General features: G+C 34.5%; 2 protein-coding genes across 2 annotated transcripts in view; both read left to right on the plus strand.

Moving 5' to 3' along the window:
* The first annotated feature begins 10,060 nt into the window (after positions 1-10,060).
* The window catches only part of LOC120331725 (uncharacterized), a 152,677-nt gene continuing 144,420 nt past the window's right edge, over positions 10,061-18,317 (plus strand). Inside the window, exons 1-3 of the mRNA XM_078112563.1 lie at positions 10,061-10,120; positions 10,458-10,535; positions 11,464-11,574. Of these exons, the coding sequence (XP_077968689.1) occupies positions 10,533-10,535; positions 11,464-11,574 (114 nt within the window). The 5' untranslated portion in view covers positions 10,061-10,120; positions 10,458-10,532. The remainder of the gene's footprint in view (positions 10,121-10,457; positions 10,536-11,463; positions 11,575-18,317) is intronic.
* LOC144422769 (NACHT, LRR and PYD domains-containing protein 1a allele 4-like) lies at positions 11,709-18,273 on the plus strand. Its single transcript, XM_078112564.1, has 4 exons — positions 11,709-14,969; positions 15,520-15,555; positions 15,927-17,348; positions 17,422-18,273. The coding sequence occupies exons 1-4, from the start codon at positions 14,936-14,938 to the stop codon at positions 17,769-17,771; spliced, it is 1,842 nt and encodes a 613-aa protein (XP_077968690.1). The 5' UTR covers positions 11,709-14,935; the 3' UTR covers positions 17,772-18,273.

An 18,317-nucleotide genomic window follows, 5' to 3' on the forward strand; every position in this document is an offset into this window, starting at 1 on the left:
GTCCTCAATACGACGAGCTTATGATATGTATATATGTATACTAAAAGCACAAAATATCTTCCTTGGGCGTTATTCTTCCCCAATTGAGAAGCATTTCCATAAATGGCTAATTTTGCCAATTGTGTGATAGATTAGACAAAAAACTTTATGGTCTGAACAGGTGGCAACTACTAAATTTCATGTTGAATTATTTTATTTCAAATACAAATTATTTCATTTTTACAGATTTTACCTCATTGCCATATTTGAAATATGATATTTCAAATACAAATATTTCCTTTTTACAGAAACGACCATAACTGACTCCCAGATTCAAGAAGTTCAAGCTGAGCAGATCCATGAAGTTCATGCTGAGAAAGTCGTGCAGAATGTAACAAACATCGATGGTAGGTTTGACTCCAAAAAAAGCATCTGAAGATTACCTATTAACCGACACAAATTGTTTGTTATAGAAAACAAACCTGAACCATTTTAACTCAATGCTTGGTACTTAATGGAGGACTCTATGCTAACGGCATAAGGTTATCATGTTTTTCATCTATTTGTAGATTGGGAATAACTGACAAATCACCATACCATACAGATTAAATCTTTAACATAAATCAGGTTTTCCCAACCAGGGTGACAGACCCACAAAAGGAACGCGAAGCACTTTTCAGAGGTTCGCAAAATGAAATATTTTACAAACGACCTATTTTCTAAGAAATCTATCTTATTAAACAGTTGCGGTAAAAATAAATTTGTTTATAGGCGAAAATTTAAAAATGAGAAACGAAGGGAAGCCATTTTCAAGGTTCTGGGTTCACCAATCCCAGAACCAAATTAAGGTCTCCCACTTCAGAACACTCTTATCACCATGACATCTTATTTGTTGACAGCATGCATTAATTTGACTATGAGTCTGTGGTTTCTAACATTTTTTTATTGAATATTTTACTTTACCTATTTTGGATCCCTCCCTCTCTATATGAATAAAACCACTTTAATTATTTATTTTTTAATTAACCGCTTCCTAATGCAATGCTCAATTTTGTACAGTGCCAGTGATTTATTTTGAAAAACTAAATTTATATTTGTGCTGCACAGTATGTACTCAATGCAAAGAGCTTATGATATATAGATATAAATAGTAAAATTTTTTCCCTAAAGCGTCAAAATATTTTCCTTGCGCTTAATTCTTCCTCAGTTGGAAAGCATTTCCATAAATGAATAATTTTGCCAATTGTGTGTTAGATTGGACAAAAAACTTTGTGGTCGAGACAGGTGGCAGCTACTAATTTTCATCTAAGTATGTTTCAAGTGTTGCGTGTAGATTGCGCAAATGTAAGGGCTCTCGTATTCATCTTCTACTATCAATTTAATTCTCAATACGGAAATTCAAAGTCTACAGAGGGCAAACTTTTTATGAAATGAGTAACATGAAAGTACGAGTTATGCATTTCATTATCATATTTTCCTGTATCGCCCAAGCCGATTTTGTCTTATGTTATTTTCTTGTAGAAAAATTACCTAAGTTTTGAAAATTGGCCTGACTTCCGAAAAATATGTTACTCATCAGATAGTAGTGTTGCACCCAAAAAAATACAATAAAGATACCGTTCACAAATACTGCCTCACACATGTGGATTGTTGCAGAAGGCAATAAAATTTGAACTTTTTTTTCTGACGGAAGTGGCTATTTTTCCGTTGGATATGTTATTTTAAATGAAATCAATCATTCAAGATTGATATGACTCATCCCCTATTATTGCAGACACCCTGTGCCGTCTTCACGGACCTCCAGGGTTCCGCGGACCCTAGTTTGGGAAAGACTATTCTAACAGACATGGTTGAGAAAACAACAATACTCAAAGAATTTTTCAATTTCCGGTTTGTAGCGATAAATTGACAACATATAAAGCAAACTGAAAATCGAATTGAAATTCTTTCATACAAGTACTCGTATAAAACCTTGCGTATAGTTGCCCCAAAATCTGTCACACAAAATCTTCCCTCCTAATGGGGTGACATATTTGTGTGCATGTGGTCTGGTTGGCAAACCCTCCATCTTTACAAATTGGTTATTACAGACAGCTAGGCTTCCAGACAGACAAATATAACATCTATTGTAGTTGGGCACCCAATGATGAGTTTCCATTGAATTCTGCTTTTATTGCATTGACTTATCAATAATATTAGACTTTCCCATGCATTTTGCTTATGTCACTGAAGAATTATGCATTCTCGTCTCCTTAAGTTTGTTTGAGTGGTTTCATTTAACGAATATCATGTTGAAACCTTATTTTAATATTCAACGAAATGTGGAAATATCACAATTTTAATTCTTGCAATATTGCAAGTTTTGAGAATCTAACATTTTATTTACAAAATATTTCTTTTTTACAGAGACAAGCATAACTGACTCTCAGATTCAAGAAGTCCGAGCTGAGCAGATTCATGAAGTTCATGCTGAGAAGGTCGTGCAGAATGTAACAAACATTGATGGTAGGTTTGACTTCAAAAAAAAAGAAAAATTGAACTAGCCTATTAACCGAAACTTGTTTTAGAAAAGGTTTGTTATAGAAAACAAACTTGAACCACTTTTAACTCAATGCTTGGTATCCAATGCAGGGCTCTATGCTAATTGCATCATGTTATCATGTATTTCATCTATTTGTAGTTTGGGAATAACTGACATATCGCCATAACATGCAAATTGAAGTTATATTATATATCAGTGGTTCCCAACCTGGGGGTCAGACCCAAGAAGGGGTCGCGAAGCACTTTTCAGGGAGTCGCAGAATGAAATATTTTACAAACGACTTATTTTCTATGAAATCTATCTTATTAAACAGTTGCGGTAAAAACAAATTTATTTATAGGCGAAAATTTAGAAATGAGAAACGAAGGGAAGCCATTTTCAAGATTCTGGGTTGACCAATCCCAGACCCAAATTAAGGTCTCCCACTTCAGAACACTCATATCACCATGACATCTTATTTGTTGACAACCCGCGTTAATTTGAGTATGAGTATGTGGTTTCCAACATTTTTTTATTGAATTTTTCACTTTACCTATTTTGGATCCCTCCATCTCCATATGAATAAAACCACTTTATTTATTTATTCTTTCATTAACCGCTTTCTAATCCAATGCTCAATTTTGTACAGTGCCAGTGATTTATATTGAAAAACTAAATTAATATTTGTGCTGCACAGTATGTACTCAATGCGAAGAGCTTATGATATATAGATATGAAAAGCAAAATTTTTTCCCCGAAGCGGCAAAATATTTTCCTTGCGCTCAATTCTTCCTCAGTTGGAAAGCATTTCCATAAATGGATAATTTTGCCAATTATGTGTTAGATTGGACAAAAAACTTTGTGGTCGAGACAGGTGGCAGCTACTAATTTTCATCTAAGTATGTTTTAAGTGTTGCGTGTAGATTGCGCAAATGTAAGGGCTCTCGTATTCATCTTCTACTATCAATTTAATTCTCAATACGGAAATTCAAAGTCTACAGAGGGCAAACTTTCTATGAAATGATTAACATGAAAGTACGAGTTATGCATTTCATTATCATATTTTCCTGTATCGCCCAAGCCGATTTTGTCTTATGTTATTTTCTTGTAGAAAAATTACCTAAGTTTTAAAAATTGGCCTGACTTCCGAAAAATATGTTTCTCATCAGATAGTAGTGTTAATGCACCTAAAAAAATACAATAAAGATACCGTTCACAAATACTGCCTCACACATGTGGATTGTTGCAGAAGGCAATAAAATTTGAACTTTTTTTTCTGACGGAAGTGGCAATTTTTCCTTTGCATATGTTATTTTAAATGAAATCAATCATTCAAGATTGATATGACTCATCCCCCATTATTGCGGACACCCTGTGCCGTCTTCACGGACCTCCAGGGTTCCGCGGACCCTAGTTTGGGAAAGACTATTCTAACAGACATGGTTGAGAAAACAACTATACTCAAAGAATTTTTTAATTTCCGGTTTATAGCGATAAATTGACAACATATAAAGCAAACTGGAAATCGAATTGAAATTCTTTCATACAAATACTCGTATAAAACCTTGCGTATAGTTGCCCCAAAATCTGTCACACAAAATCTTCCCTCCTAATGGGGTGACATATTTGTGTGCATGTGGTCTGGTTGGCAAACCCTCCATCTTTACAAATTGGTTATTACAGAAAGCTAGGCTTCCAGACAGACTAATATAACATATATTGTAGTTGGGCACCCAATGATGAGTTTCCATTGAATTCTGCTTTCATTGCATTGACTTATCAATAATATTAGACTTTCCATGCATTTTGCTTATGTCACTGAAGAATTATGCATTCTCGTCTCCTTAAGTTTGTTTGAGTGGTTTCATTTAACGAATATCATGTTGAAACCTTATTTTAATATTCAACGAAATGTGGAAATATCACAATTTTAATTCTTGCAATATTGCAAGTTTTGAGAATCTAACATTTTCTTTACAAAATATTTCTTTTTTACAGAGACAAGCATAACTGACTCTCAGATTCAAGAAGTCCGATCTGAGCAGATTCATGAAGTTCATGCTGAGAAGGTCGTGCAGAATGTAACAAACATTGATGGTAGGTTTGACTTCAAAAAAAAAGAAAAATTGAACTAGCCTATTAACCGAAACTTGTTTTAGAAAAATGGTAGATTTGACTCCAAAAAAAGCACCTGAAGATTACCTATTAACCGACACGAATTGTTTGTTATAGAAAACAAACTTGAACCACTTTCAACTCAATGCTTGGTATCTAATGCAGGACTCTATGCTAATGGCATAAGGTTATCATGTATTTCATCTATTTGTAGATTGGGAATACCTGACAAATCGCCATAACATACAGATTAAAATTATACCATAGATCAGTGGTTCCCAACCAGGGTGACAGACCCACAAATGGGTCCCGAAGCACTTTTCAGTGGTTCGCAGAATAAAATATTTTACAAACGACTTATTTTCTATGAAATCTATCTTATTAAACAGTTGCAGTAAAAACAAATTTATTTATAGGCGAAAATTTAGAAATGAGAAACGAAGGTAAGCCATTTTCAAGGTTCTGGGTTGACCAATCCCAGACCCAAATTAAGGTCTCCCACTTCAGAACACTCTTATCACCATGACATCTTATTTGTTGACAACACGCATTAATTTGAGTATGAGTCGGTGGTTTCCAACATTTTTTTATTGAATTTTTCACTTTACCTATTTTGGATCCCTCCATCTCCATATGAATAAAACCACTTTATTTATTTATTCTTTAATTAACCGCTTTCTAATGCAATGCTCAATTTTGTACAGTGCCAGTGATTTATTTTGAAAAACTAAATTAATATTTGTGCTGCACAGTATGTACTCAATGCGAAGAGCTTATGATATATATATATGAAAAGCAAAATTTTTTCCCCGAAGCGGCAAAATATTTTCCTTGCGCTCAATTCTTCCTCAGTTGGAAAGCATTTCCATAAATGGATAATTTTGCCAATTGTGTGTTAGATTGGACAAAAAACTTTGTGGTCGAGACAGGTGGCAGCTACTAATTTTCATCTAAGTATGTTTTAAGTGTTGCGTGTAGATTGCACAAATGTAAGGGCTCTCGTATTCATCTTCTACTATCAATTTAATTCTCAATATGGAAATTCAAAGTCTACAGAAGGCAAACTTTCTATGAAATGAGTAACATGAAAGTACGAGTTATGCATTTCATTATCATATTTTCCTGTATCGCCCAAGCCGATTTTGTCTTATGTTATATTCTTGTAGAAAAATTACCTAAGTTTTGAAAATTGGTCTGACTTCCGAAAAATATGCTACTCATCAGATAGTAGTGTTAATGTAGCCAAAAAAAAAAATTACAATAAAGATACAGTTCACAAATACTGCCTCACACATGTGGGTTGTTGCAGAAGGCAATAAAATTTGAACTTTTTTTTCTGACAGATGTGGCTATTTTTCTGGTGGATATGTTTTTTTAAACGAAATCAATCATTCAAGATTGATATGACTCATCCTCTATTATTGCGGACACCCTGTGCAGTCATCACGGACCTCCAGGGGTCCGCGGACCCTAGTTTGGGAAACACTATTCTAACAGACATGGTTGAGAAAACAACTATACTTGAAGAATTTTTTAATTTCCGGTTCGTAGCGATAAATTGACAACATATAAATCAAACTGGTAATCGAATTGAAATTCTCTCATACAAGTACTTGTATAAAACCTTGCGTATAGTTGCCCCAAAATCTGTCACACAAAATCTTCCCTCTCAATGGGGTGACATATTTGTGTGCATGTGGTCTGGTTGGCAAACCCTCCATCATTACAAATAGGTTATTAGAGACAGCTAGGCTTCCAGACAGACAAATATAACATCTATTGTAGTTGGGCACCCAATGATGAGTTTCCATTGAATTCTGCTTTCAGTGCATTGAATTATCAATAATATTAGACTTTCCCATGCATTTTGCTTATGTCACTGAAGAATTATGCATTCTCGTCTCCTTAAGTTTGTTTGAGTGGTTTCATTTAACGAATATCATGTTGAAACCTTATTTTAATATTAAACGAAATGTGGAATTATCACAATTTTAATTCTTGCAATATTGCAAGTTTTGAGAATCTAACATTTTCTTTACAAATTATTTCTTTTTTACAGAGACAAGAATAACTGACTCTCAGATTCAAGAAGTCCGAGCTGAGCAGATTCATGAAGTTCATGCTGAGAAGGTCGTGCAGAATGTAACAAACATTGGTGGTAGGTTTGACTTGAAAAAAAAAAAATTTGAACTTGCTTATTAACCGAAACTTGTGTTAGAAAAATGTTTCTTATAAAAAACAAACTTGAACCACTTTTAACTCAATGCTTGGTATCTGATGCAGGGCTCTATGCTAATTTCATAATGTTATTAAGTATTTCATCTATTTGTAGTTTGGGAATAACTGACATATCGTCATAACATGCAAATTGAAGTTATATTATATATCAGTGGTTCCCAACCTGGGGGTCAGGCCCACGAAGGGTCGCGAATCACTTTTCAGGGAGTCGCAGAATGAAATATTTTACAAACTACTTTTTCCTATGAAATCTATCCTAATCAGTTGCGGTAAAAATAAATTTGTTTATAGGCAAAATAATTTAAATGGGAAATAATGGAAATCAATTTTTAAGGTTTTGGATTGACCAATCCCAAAACCAAACTAGGGTCCCCCACTTCAGAACACTTTTACCACGCACTCATTAATTTGATCATGAGTCTGTGGTTCCAACCTTTTTTTTATTGAATTTTCCACTTTACCTATTTTGGATCCCTCCATCTCTGTTTGAATAAAACCACGTTTAATATTCATTATTTGAAGAAACGGTTTCTATTGCAATGCTCAATTTTGTTTAATATAAAAATCTAAATTATTATTTGTGCTGCGCAGTATGTCCTCAATGCGACGAGCTTATGATATATATATATATATATGTGTATACAAAACGAACAAAATTTCCTCCTTATAACAGTAAAATATCTTCCTTGGGCGTTATTCTTCCCAAATTGAGAAGCATTTCTATAAATGGTCAATTTTTCCAATTGTGTGATAGATTAGATAAAAAATATTGTGGTCTGGACAGGTGGTAGCTACTAAATTTATTGTTGAAATATATTATTTCGAATACAAATTATTTCATTTTCACAGAAACGACCATAACTGACTCCCAGATTCAAGTAGTTCGAGCTGAGCAGATTCATGAAGTTCATGCTGAGAAGGTCGTACAGAATGTCACAAACATTGATGGTAGGACGGTTTCCACAGAATTTCCAGAGTTGAAATAATTTAAACATCACCCACAGCACAACACATGTGTTAGCAAATTGTTTGGCATAAAACACAACCTAGAATCAATTTTCAAGCCAATACTCTGATTTTATTGCAGATCACTTTGCCACCTGCGTAATGTTATCATGTTTTATTTTTATTTGGTAGTTTTTAATAATTGACATATCGCCATAATTTATCGACTTTTATTTTCATTAGAAATCGGGGTGTATAAATATATTTTGTAATTTTTTCTTTCATTATGTCCCACTCAGAAGAATGTTTTCTAACAGTATGTTCGATACTGTCTTGACATTGCCCAACCATTAACTATCCAATCTGTTTGCTCCGACCCTGCTTATCTTATTAGAGTCATAAAGCTTTCTGTTTTTCAATTAAATTAGTGAGTCATCTCATACCAGTACTTGTATAGAAAGATCCTTGCTCACCGATTGATCCCCTCGTTCCCCTCCGATTACTTGTGTTGTTCCCCTCCAGGCTTTGAAATTCTGTGACATGACTGTGTTTATGTGTTATGGTTGGCATAACATTCCCTCTGTACATTGTTACGTATTACAGAAAACCAGGCTTTCAGATGGGTATTTTCTAACACTATCCATGCCAACTTTTTAATTTTTACCATTGAATACCAAGACGAATTTGAGAGAGCTTCTCTCTTATATATTCTCCCACAACTTTTTTTTTCATTTGATTGTGATGAATGTGAACCCAGTGATGTCATCAGTTTTTGGTCACCTAGATACAGTTTTGTCAATCATTAGTTTTGTGTCACTTAGATATCTATACTAGTTTCAATTTAAATTTAATGTTAGAAAATATCCGATGGGGGTAGTGACGCAAATAAAGTTGGGAACCCCTGTTGTAGATTATTTAGATATAAATGAACCCTCTGTACATTGTTATGTATTACAGACAACCAGGCTTTCTGATGGCTATTTCCTAATGTAAGTTAAATGAACGGAACAGCTGCGGTGTTTGGTATTGTGTGATTGAAAATTAATGTACTCTCAGCCAATTAAGTTAGTTTTAGTGGTTTCATTCAATGAATATCACATATATTATTTTAATGATTAACCAGATCGGGGGAATAGAAAAATCACAAATTTTCTTCATTGCCAGATTTTAAAATATCATATTTGAAATACAAATTATTTTTTTCTCCAGAAACAATCATTACTGACTCTCACATTCAAGAAGTTCGAACTGAGCAGATCCATGAAGTTCATGCTGAGAAGGTCGTGCAGAATATTACAAACATTGAAGGTAGGTTTGATTCGCATAAATAACATTTTAGAATCCACTTTCAAATCATTTGTCTCTATTTCAGGAAGTTCCATTCCATTTGTGTAATGTTAGAATAATTTATTTCTATTCATTATTTGGAATATATGGCATACGATGTTACTGAATAGAATATAGCATTCTATGATGAACATGAACTTTGGACAATAGTTAAGGAATGATCATTTATAGTAGGCTAGGGTATGTAAGTTGTTAACATTCAATTTCAAGTGCTAACTTTAGGGGTAAATCATCTTTTCTCCTCACTAGGAGGAATGGCAACTAAAAACATTCCAACCTTCAGATAACTATACCAATGATTCCATGATACGAAATATACTTGTTTTGCTATTTTCATATACTGGGCTGTCCCAATAACGTATCAAGGCAGAATGGATTAATGATATGGTGTACTAGATCTCAAGGTTATTACCAGAATTGAAATAATCTAAACATTACCCACAGCCCAACACATGTGTTAGCAAATTGTTTGTCATAAAACGCAATCTAGAACCAATCTTCAAACCAATGCTTGGTATGCATTGTAGGGCATAATGCTACTCGCCTAATTTATGGCATTAAATTACAATGGATTCTGTGACATGTCTGTGTGTATGTGCTCTGGTTGACACAACCCTTCCTCTGTACATTGTTACTTATTACAGACAGTCATACTTTCAGTTGGTTATTCTCTAATGTAAGTTGAATGAAAGGAACAGATTCAGGGATTGGTATCATGAGATTGAAGAATTATGTACTCTATTATGTACTCTATTTAGTTAGTTTAAGTGGTTTCATTCAATGAATATCACATACATTATTTTAAAACAACACAATTGGGTATATGTAAATAGCACAATTTCACTTCATTGCCAGATTTGAAATATAATATTCTATTTACAAATTATTTCATTTTTACAGAGACAAATATAACCGACTCTCAGATTCATGAAGTTCATGCTAAGAAGGTCGTGCAGAATGTAACAAACATTGATGGTAGGTTGTATTTTACAGTAATAAATGTAAAATATTTTGAAGATTACTAAAAATAAAATTATTTTATTATACGTAAAAATTTCTATGAAAAGAATAATAATCCAAAATAACCTATAATTTAAAAATAGCTAGTTGAAATTTATAAGTGAATATGGTCATCCATATGAAGAAGGTTTTACCCAATAGATGAACAACAAATTCATCTGCGATTAGGACTCCAAAATTTTTTGAACCAGTCGAATTTACCACGGCTGAAATAGCAAATGTATCTCTTATGCTCTCGATATTCTTGAGTCTCGTAATTTATTTAATTTGTTATAACAATTTGTTTTTGCAGAAACAGTCATCACCAGTCCCAAGGACGTGTATGTGAAAAAGGTTGAAAAATTCGTTGTCAACATTTTCCAAGATCATGGTAACAATATTTATTCTCTTATATTTATTATTAGGCATCTTGTTAGGCACATCATGGCCTAGTAGAACAGGGCTGAATGAATATTTTTTCTATGTGGCCAAATAGCAAATTCAAAATGCAGTGGCAGGCCGGACTAAGTAAAGTCAATCTACTTTTTGCAGTTTCATTATATTTTATTACAAATTTAAATGAAACAAAGCATAATACATATTTTACTTTTGATGATTTAGACCTGGCCCCAGCTTTTCTTCATTGCTTTGTCAACCAGTAAATCTAAGTTGGTGGTTTAAATAAAGAATCTCAAGCCCAAACCTATGATTCAGAATTTAAGTACGATTGAGTTAATCTGATTATTTGTTTACACACATTTAGTTGTTTAAAAACACTTTCACGTTTTACGAATCTTATCAAACATAATCATAATTTAGTTAATGTTCCAACATGTTTCATCCAATTTTGAACATTCTCATACCTTTTTGATGGATTTTTGAAGATTACTTGCAACACTTGTTAGTTACCATAATCTAGGCCATTTGTGTCTGATCAATATTTTTATAGTATATAGCATAGACGGTATAAAAAAGATTTAATTAATATCAATCAAGATTTTGGCTCATTGCGTCTTTCAGTTTGTTGGGACTTCACTATCATGGATGCAGGAATCAATTAGGATAGGATTTAGGAAAGCCGATGAAACAGCCGAATCATATGACATACCACGATCTCTCTTTTGTTTACCACGGGTTACAGAACGGGTACAGAATGAGTTGACCAATTATTTGTTGCCAGATGCTTGGGCTTGTTGCTTGAACAACAACAGCAAAACTCTTTTATTTTTAAGCCAGGACATACTGAACAGTACTGATATAACCCCAATTAGTCGTAAATTCAACGTAGCTTGTATTACACCTTCACCCATTGCATTTAGACCAACCATCTTCAAGTATCTCATCACCCACAAAGCAAAGGCCGACTGAAGCAGCTGCTCGGCCAAAAACAGCTCCCGACCCTGTATATAAAGGTGATCCCACACCATCAGGTATATCACAAATATTATTGATTTACATTCAAAAAATTCAGTTTACTCACACTTCCGGTACAGATGTATATGTCATTTTGTTCCATTTGTACTATGCCAATGTTGCTAAGCACATGACAGGCTCATAAAAAAGGATCAGTAGAAGTAAAAAATCATTACCTGAAATAAACCATATTTTTATGGACGTTATGGACCGGGTTATACGGCGTTACAGGCTATGAGACGCAATGACTTTTGAGAGTGTCGGTTACCATATAAGGTTCAACAAATAACAACGTCGTTCCACAGCCCTTTTATCACACTGCACATTCTGAAGGAAATTCTTCTGTGCGGTAACTAATATATATTTAAGACTTACTATACATTAATGTTAATTTGCAAGCAATGGCACAAGGTTCAGATTCTAGTAAAAAACAAAATTATTTTAAAAAAAAAATAGTTATTTAAAATTAGTAAATATTTGCGAATTGTGGCAGATTCGAAATACTGTGAAGTAAAATTTTATCAAGATATTTGTTCTTTGACTGACTGACAAAACCCCCTAAATAACAATCGCCGAATCAACCAAAAGTATAAATGTCCAAACCGAGGTAAGGTTAGGCAATTAGTTTGAAATTGAATATACCAAGTAATATCCATACGAAGATTGGCAAAATTAAGCGGGATACAAGCAACACTGAAAATTATTCGTTGTTGTTTCACTGTTATTAATACGAGAGTTCTACTTTTAAATGCCTTACGCTGTTGCGAAGGCATTTAAAGGCTCCTGTTTAAAAAAAAATGTGTGTGCTTTTCAAATGGTATTCCAGAAACTTTTAATTATTGCAACAATTCACTTTTGAGCAACGCTTTAGATTGTGTTCGTTGAGCGGCATTTATAACTCTACCAGTCCTTGTCGTTAGAGCCTCTCCCCCTAATGCCCAACTACGTGACGGCAACTAATGGAGTGACCAACGGATATCGGGATACCCTGATAGCGCCTTGACACATCATACAGATGCTACTATTGCTACCTGCTGTATGCGTTAGCTGATAGGCATAATCTTGAGTTTTAAGGCTAATTCATCAGTATTTTTTTTTACTACAAGCGTATAGAAGAGAAGGTAGACTTCCGAATACATTCGTCAAGGTCTGCGAGAATTCAGTTGTAGCAATAATTAAAGTCTTTCAGTTCTGAAGGTATACAAGGCAAATCTTTCTCGATATTGCATGTAATTTGTAAGGTGTTACTGCATATATTAAATACCTTGAAAGTTTGCAAGAAACTCTAAAAATGTATGTAGTTCCACATGATAAAATACTCCCGTATCGTGTTTCTTGTGCAATTGATATCCCCCCACGGCTTATAAGGCGCACAATCAATTTTTAAGAAGAAGAAAGATCTAAAGTGCACTTTATAGTACGTAAACTACGGTAACTGTATCAGTTTGGAAAATTTAAGTAACCGGGTTATGATTTATGATGGTAAATATTCGTATTTACAAGTGAAAATTATTACAACCAAGCAGTCTCTTTTTGAGTAATTTATATTCTGTAATTTCAAACGGTTCCATTGATTACATGAATATAACTACTGTTAGTTGAATTACTCGACCGCAAATTGCTTTATTCTTCTCGAGAGACCTAGATATGTTGTGTAATCACAGGACAATCTTGGCGAATGACGGAGAGAATGGATAGGTGTTTAGGCGACCTCAGTAGGTTCTAGACATGGATGGAGTTGGAATCTGTTCAAGGATTCATTCCTGGAATTGATTTTCCATATGTTTTGTTGCATTATCAGTTTTCCTCATAGTTTAGTGACACACAGTTGGCAGAAGATACATGCTCTGCTGATATCCCGATTTATTACTATTGGTATCAATATCCGAAGTGCTTCCCAAATTGTTGATTCTTTTATATATTTTTTCAGCAACTCAATTCAATTGAGCATAGGATTTTCATGTTTATCTCCGTAGGCGATAAGGTAGCTCAATCGTATAGTGAACAATGACCTCTCATCCAATAACCAGCCCATGCCAGGTGTGAGAATAGTTTAGCCAGTTGTTCGTTTCAGTTGTAATTGATTGTGGACAAAGTCGTAATCACACAGTGGTTATGTGAATCAGCTTGCAACGGCTCAATATTACCCATGACATTCAAACAGGTGAAGCCAAAGTGCATCAAGCAAAAAGAAATGAATTTGAGCTTGCTTTTCAGATAATGTTATTTTTCAAGGATCTCACAGTGTCTGTGAGCGTATTTCGTGTTTGGACATTTGCAATTTATTCATACTTAACAAACTTAAGCTTCAAATTTAATCATCATTTTTGACAGTGTTTTAGGTTGGTTGCAGTAATAATTAGACTATGCTCTGCTAATATTTAGTTTCAATTATTCACATATAATCACACTAATGTGGGATTTCTGAAATTGTTTCCGCTGTCAAATTGCAAAAGGACTCCGAACAGGAACTAAAAATTCACCAAGGTAAGGTAGAGCAAGGATTTTAGCATTCAAAGCTCAACATTGTTACGGGGTCAGAAAGTATTGAATGTTGAATTGGCTTAATCTTATAGATGCCTAGTAAGTGTGGTTGCCCCTTGACCACACCCATTTATAGAAAAGCGTGGAATCGTATCAGTAATTCTTGGAATGGAGGTGAAAACAAGCAAGAGTGTCCACATGAAAGGTATTATTTCGGTTCAAAACCACGCAATATGATATCAACCCTTAAGCCGAGAAAGCTCAGAAATTCAAAATTTAATAAAGCCGGAAATGTTCAAAGTCAATCTTTGGCAATTCATACCTGATTTCAAATGGAACTTCTTGGCATCACTTGTATCATTGCAAACTTTCTTTGACTGAATACCTAAATATCTGATTGAATATCATTCATTAGTAGGCTTACCATACGTCCCGCTTTTTAGCGTCTTGTCGCGCCGTCCCGACAAGTCAGCCAAAAGTCCCGCTTTCACGTTCAGCCATGCAGCATAATACACGAACATGTTCTCGTTGCTGTGTAGCGCAACGCTAGCCTCCTTACTGAAGGTTTATGAGTTATGTTGTTTGTTTTGTTGTTTCCCGCTAACATTGTTAGCGAACGTATCAGATGTAAAATATTCTATTTGGTCCTGTTCGGAAGTTCACGTGAATGTAACATTGAACAACGTCTTTTTGACGGTGTTATTTACAGAAAAGCATGCTTGGGCGAATGAAAAATTACTCTTCATTCTTTTTGCTGTAAAAATATATATGTAAACATAAAAATATAAAATCTAAATTCGAATCATTTATATCGTTAGCGTATAATCCTTTCTATTTTTCGAACTGAACCCGATATTTAGACAGAGAATATGCGCATGAACTCTCGAAGACAACATGGTCAATGAAGACAGCCGGGATGGCATTAAATGTAGGCCTATGTAGTAAAATTAGAAACTGTAAAAATACAGGATCACAGCTAGGTGGTTGTGTCTTTGGAGGCGTCCAGCTTTGTAGTCAAAAAAATATGGCAACCCAATTCATTAGTTATCGGAACTTCTATGCAGGGTATTTTGTTATTGACAATTTTAGATGTGTATAGCAATGAGCTTCCCTTGTCACATCAAGCTGTGAGTGGATTGATATCTTATGGAAACCCTGTCGAACTAGTGATTGAATCTATATGTACTCCCATCCCGAGTGCGTTATTTTACTCTTTCTTCAGGAGTGCATGCTCATACCCAACTTGTTTAACAGCAATAGTAACAGCGCCTTGAATACTACTCTATCAAGCTTCTACAATGTAATTTAGCGAATATTTAAAATGAAACATACAGTATATGATTACAACACCAATATGATTGAATTATTTAGATCAGTTTTTGTAATCTATAATAATTAAAAATTTGAAAATTTTCTAATTAATTTGCAATTATCAGCTTATAGGATTAGAAATTCATTATTACCATTTTTTAATTTAGGGGTTCTCGAGAAAGTATCTCGCAAAATTCACAAAGGTAAATATTTGTGTTAGTATTCATTCACATTTGCACTGACATAATATTCTACATATATAAGTTTTAAACCTTTGAAATGATCAAGTTTCACAATAATGGTTTGTTCGTACCAAAACCTAATGTAATTACATGCAAAGAGTGATACCTATTTTGCTAGAGTTTTTTTTTCACAAACACACTTCATCAGATAATGAAGACACTTTTATAAGAACAATTGATTCAAAGAAAAAAGTCGCAGAATTACATACAATGATGTTACTCTACTACTACTACTCTCTCTACTACAATAATTAGCTATTCAATCTATGTCTAACCAGATAGACTTTCTAGCTACCATAGATAATGAGCAATGAAAACCATAAAATCTTCAGGTCGGCGTGTGAGAAAATTCATTAAATATTTCAACAAGAGGACATGGAAAGAAACTGAAGTCAAAGTTGCAGAAAATTACAAAAAGCTCAATGAGCCTGATTTCGAGGTCCATCCTAAATTAAAGAAAGTTCCAAACTTCTATGGGGGCCAAATGGCTGATGAGTACAAGAAAGAAAAAGAATTTGCTGTAACAGAGGGATCTGAAGAAATAGGGGAGGTGATGACTATAAATGAACTGATCAAACAGCTTGATGATGAAAGCTGTAAGTACATCGCAATTGCGGGACAGGCTGGAAGTGGCAAAACGACTATTATGAAACGCGTGTCTCGAAGTGTTGTTGTTGCAAATGACTTGGTGAAGGAAGCTAGGAAAGTAAAAGGAACATTCAGCAAATTGTTCAGCAGAAAAAGACGTCAATTTAAATTTGTTCATCACTTCGGTTTTAAAGATATGCCGGTTTCCTATGCTACAAGACCAGAAGAAGCACTGAGCCCTTGCGATTTGCTTTTTGGAAAGATTGCTCCTGGGTTAGAGGTAGAAGATGGATATGAATGGGTTATTGAGCATGATTCCGAGTGTATTTTCTGCTTTGATGGTCTAGATCAAGCTATGTGGGATCTTAATGGAAACCATAACAAGATGAATTATTTTGACAAGTCAAGTACCGCTACAATTATATACAATATTTTAACAAAAAATCTTTTCCGCAGAGCAAAAATAGTTATTTCATCACGAGAACACAAAATCGCATCTTTGACTCTGCAATTACGGCCTCCATTCATAACTGCCCTCGCTGGTCTAGAACGTGAGGACATCAAAAAGTTATTTATTGCAGTTTTAGGTGAGTCAGGAGAAGAATCCTGGAATAGGTTGACAGTTCAATCACCATCGCTCATCCAGTTCTCGAGCGTACCATTATTCTTGCTTCTTAATGCGATAGTTCACAAGTTCAACCCTGCAAATTCACCCGATACCATGACAGATGTAATGATACAAATACTCAATATTTTTATGCGATCCGTTCATGCTCAGGAAAGAAGGAACTTGAAACAAAATATTCGCAAATTAATGGGAATGTCATTCGAAGGCACAAAAGAAAAGCGAGTAATTTTTACTATCGATGATCTTCAGAAGTTTGGCCTTCATTCAGATGAGGTTCGCGATCTTATCATAAAAGTGCCTGGAAATAACATGCTGTGCCAACATCTCATGGAAGGCGACAGTTTGATGTTTTTCAGTCACCAAATCCTTCAAGAAATCCTAGCCAGTCTTTACATTGCTAACATGGATCTTGCCACTTTCAAATCATTTATCACTGAAGAGATTCACGATGATCACTGGTCAGTTGTTCTGCGATTCCTGTGTGGAAATATTTTCAATCAAGATATCAAAACTGAATTCCTGAAAGACCTTACAACTGGTAAGTATATGCCCAGGTAGAGCTACAACATCATACAAATGAATGTTAATTAAATTTATCAATTTTTCAATAGTGATCGATCGAAAAGAGAAGGAAGCATTACTTAGAGAAAACCTGAAGGCTAAGATAAGTCAATGTACAGAAGCGTATCAAAAGTTGGAGTTGTTCGGTGCCTTGTATGAGGCCAATGATGCCGAACTCATTCGATCCCATGTGCAAAAAATCAACTTTGAAAATGAGTCTTTTACTGCTGCAGGAATGTACGCAATGTCGTCGGTTATGCGACGTTGTGATCACCTTGAGCAGTTTCGTCTTGTTAAATGTGGCCTTAATGCCGAGTTGATGAAGTGCTTGGAGTTGAATTTGAAAGGGTCAGAATTGAAGGCAAGAGTACTGCAATCTTTACTACTGTTGCTAATATGAGAATATGACCCATTTTCATTTCTAATATTAATTTTCCAAACTTAGGATAGGATTTATACATTCATCCAAGGGTGATAAAAACCACTTAATCCGGTTACGATAAATTGCATCTCGTCCGGTTCCTAATCCATGTCGGATAAAGAATAAGTTAGCCAGTTATTTTTGTTTTCAGAAGCATGGTATTGATGTTGTAGGAAACCGTAACCGACCAGTGTTTACGTGAATCACCCTACGGCGTCGACATGTCGTGCAATCCTCTATCACATAATCCCACACTAGATTCAAAACTGCAAACTCACGTGGGGAAATCAGAAGTGCTATGGCAAGCAAATTCCTAACGCTCAGAATTATACACCACGTCGTAGATCTACCTCTTGATTAACCCTGCTAAAAGGCTTAAGCAGCATTGTATATTTGTTTGTAATTATGTAATTAAAACTTGCCTACCTTAGCATTAGCAAACACTTCATTTAAATAATTTATTTATAACCAATTCTTGTTGGTCATGAATTACTACCACCTCTTATACATTTACGCTGACTCTAC

This window comes from Styela clava, chromosome 5 (genome assembly GCF_964204865.1).
Source record: "Styela clava chromosome 5, kaStyClav1.hap1.2, whole genome shotgun sequence".
Taxonomy (NCBI): Eukaryota; Metazoa; Chordata; class Ascidiacea; order Stolidobranchia; family Styelidae; genus Styela; species Styela clava.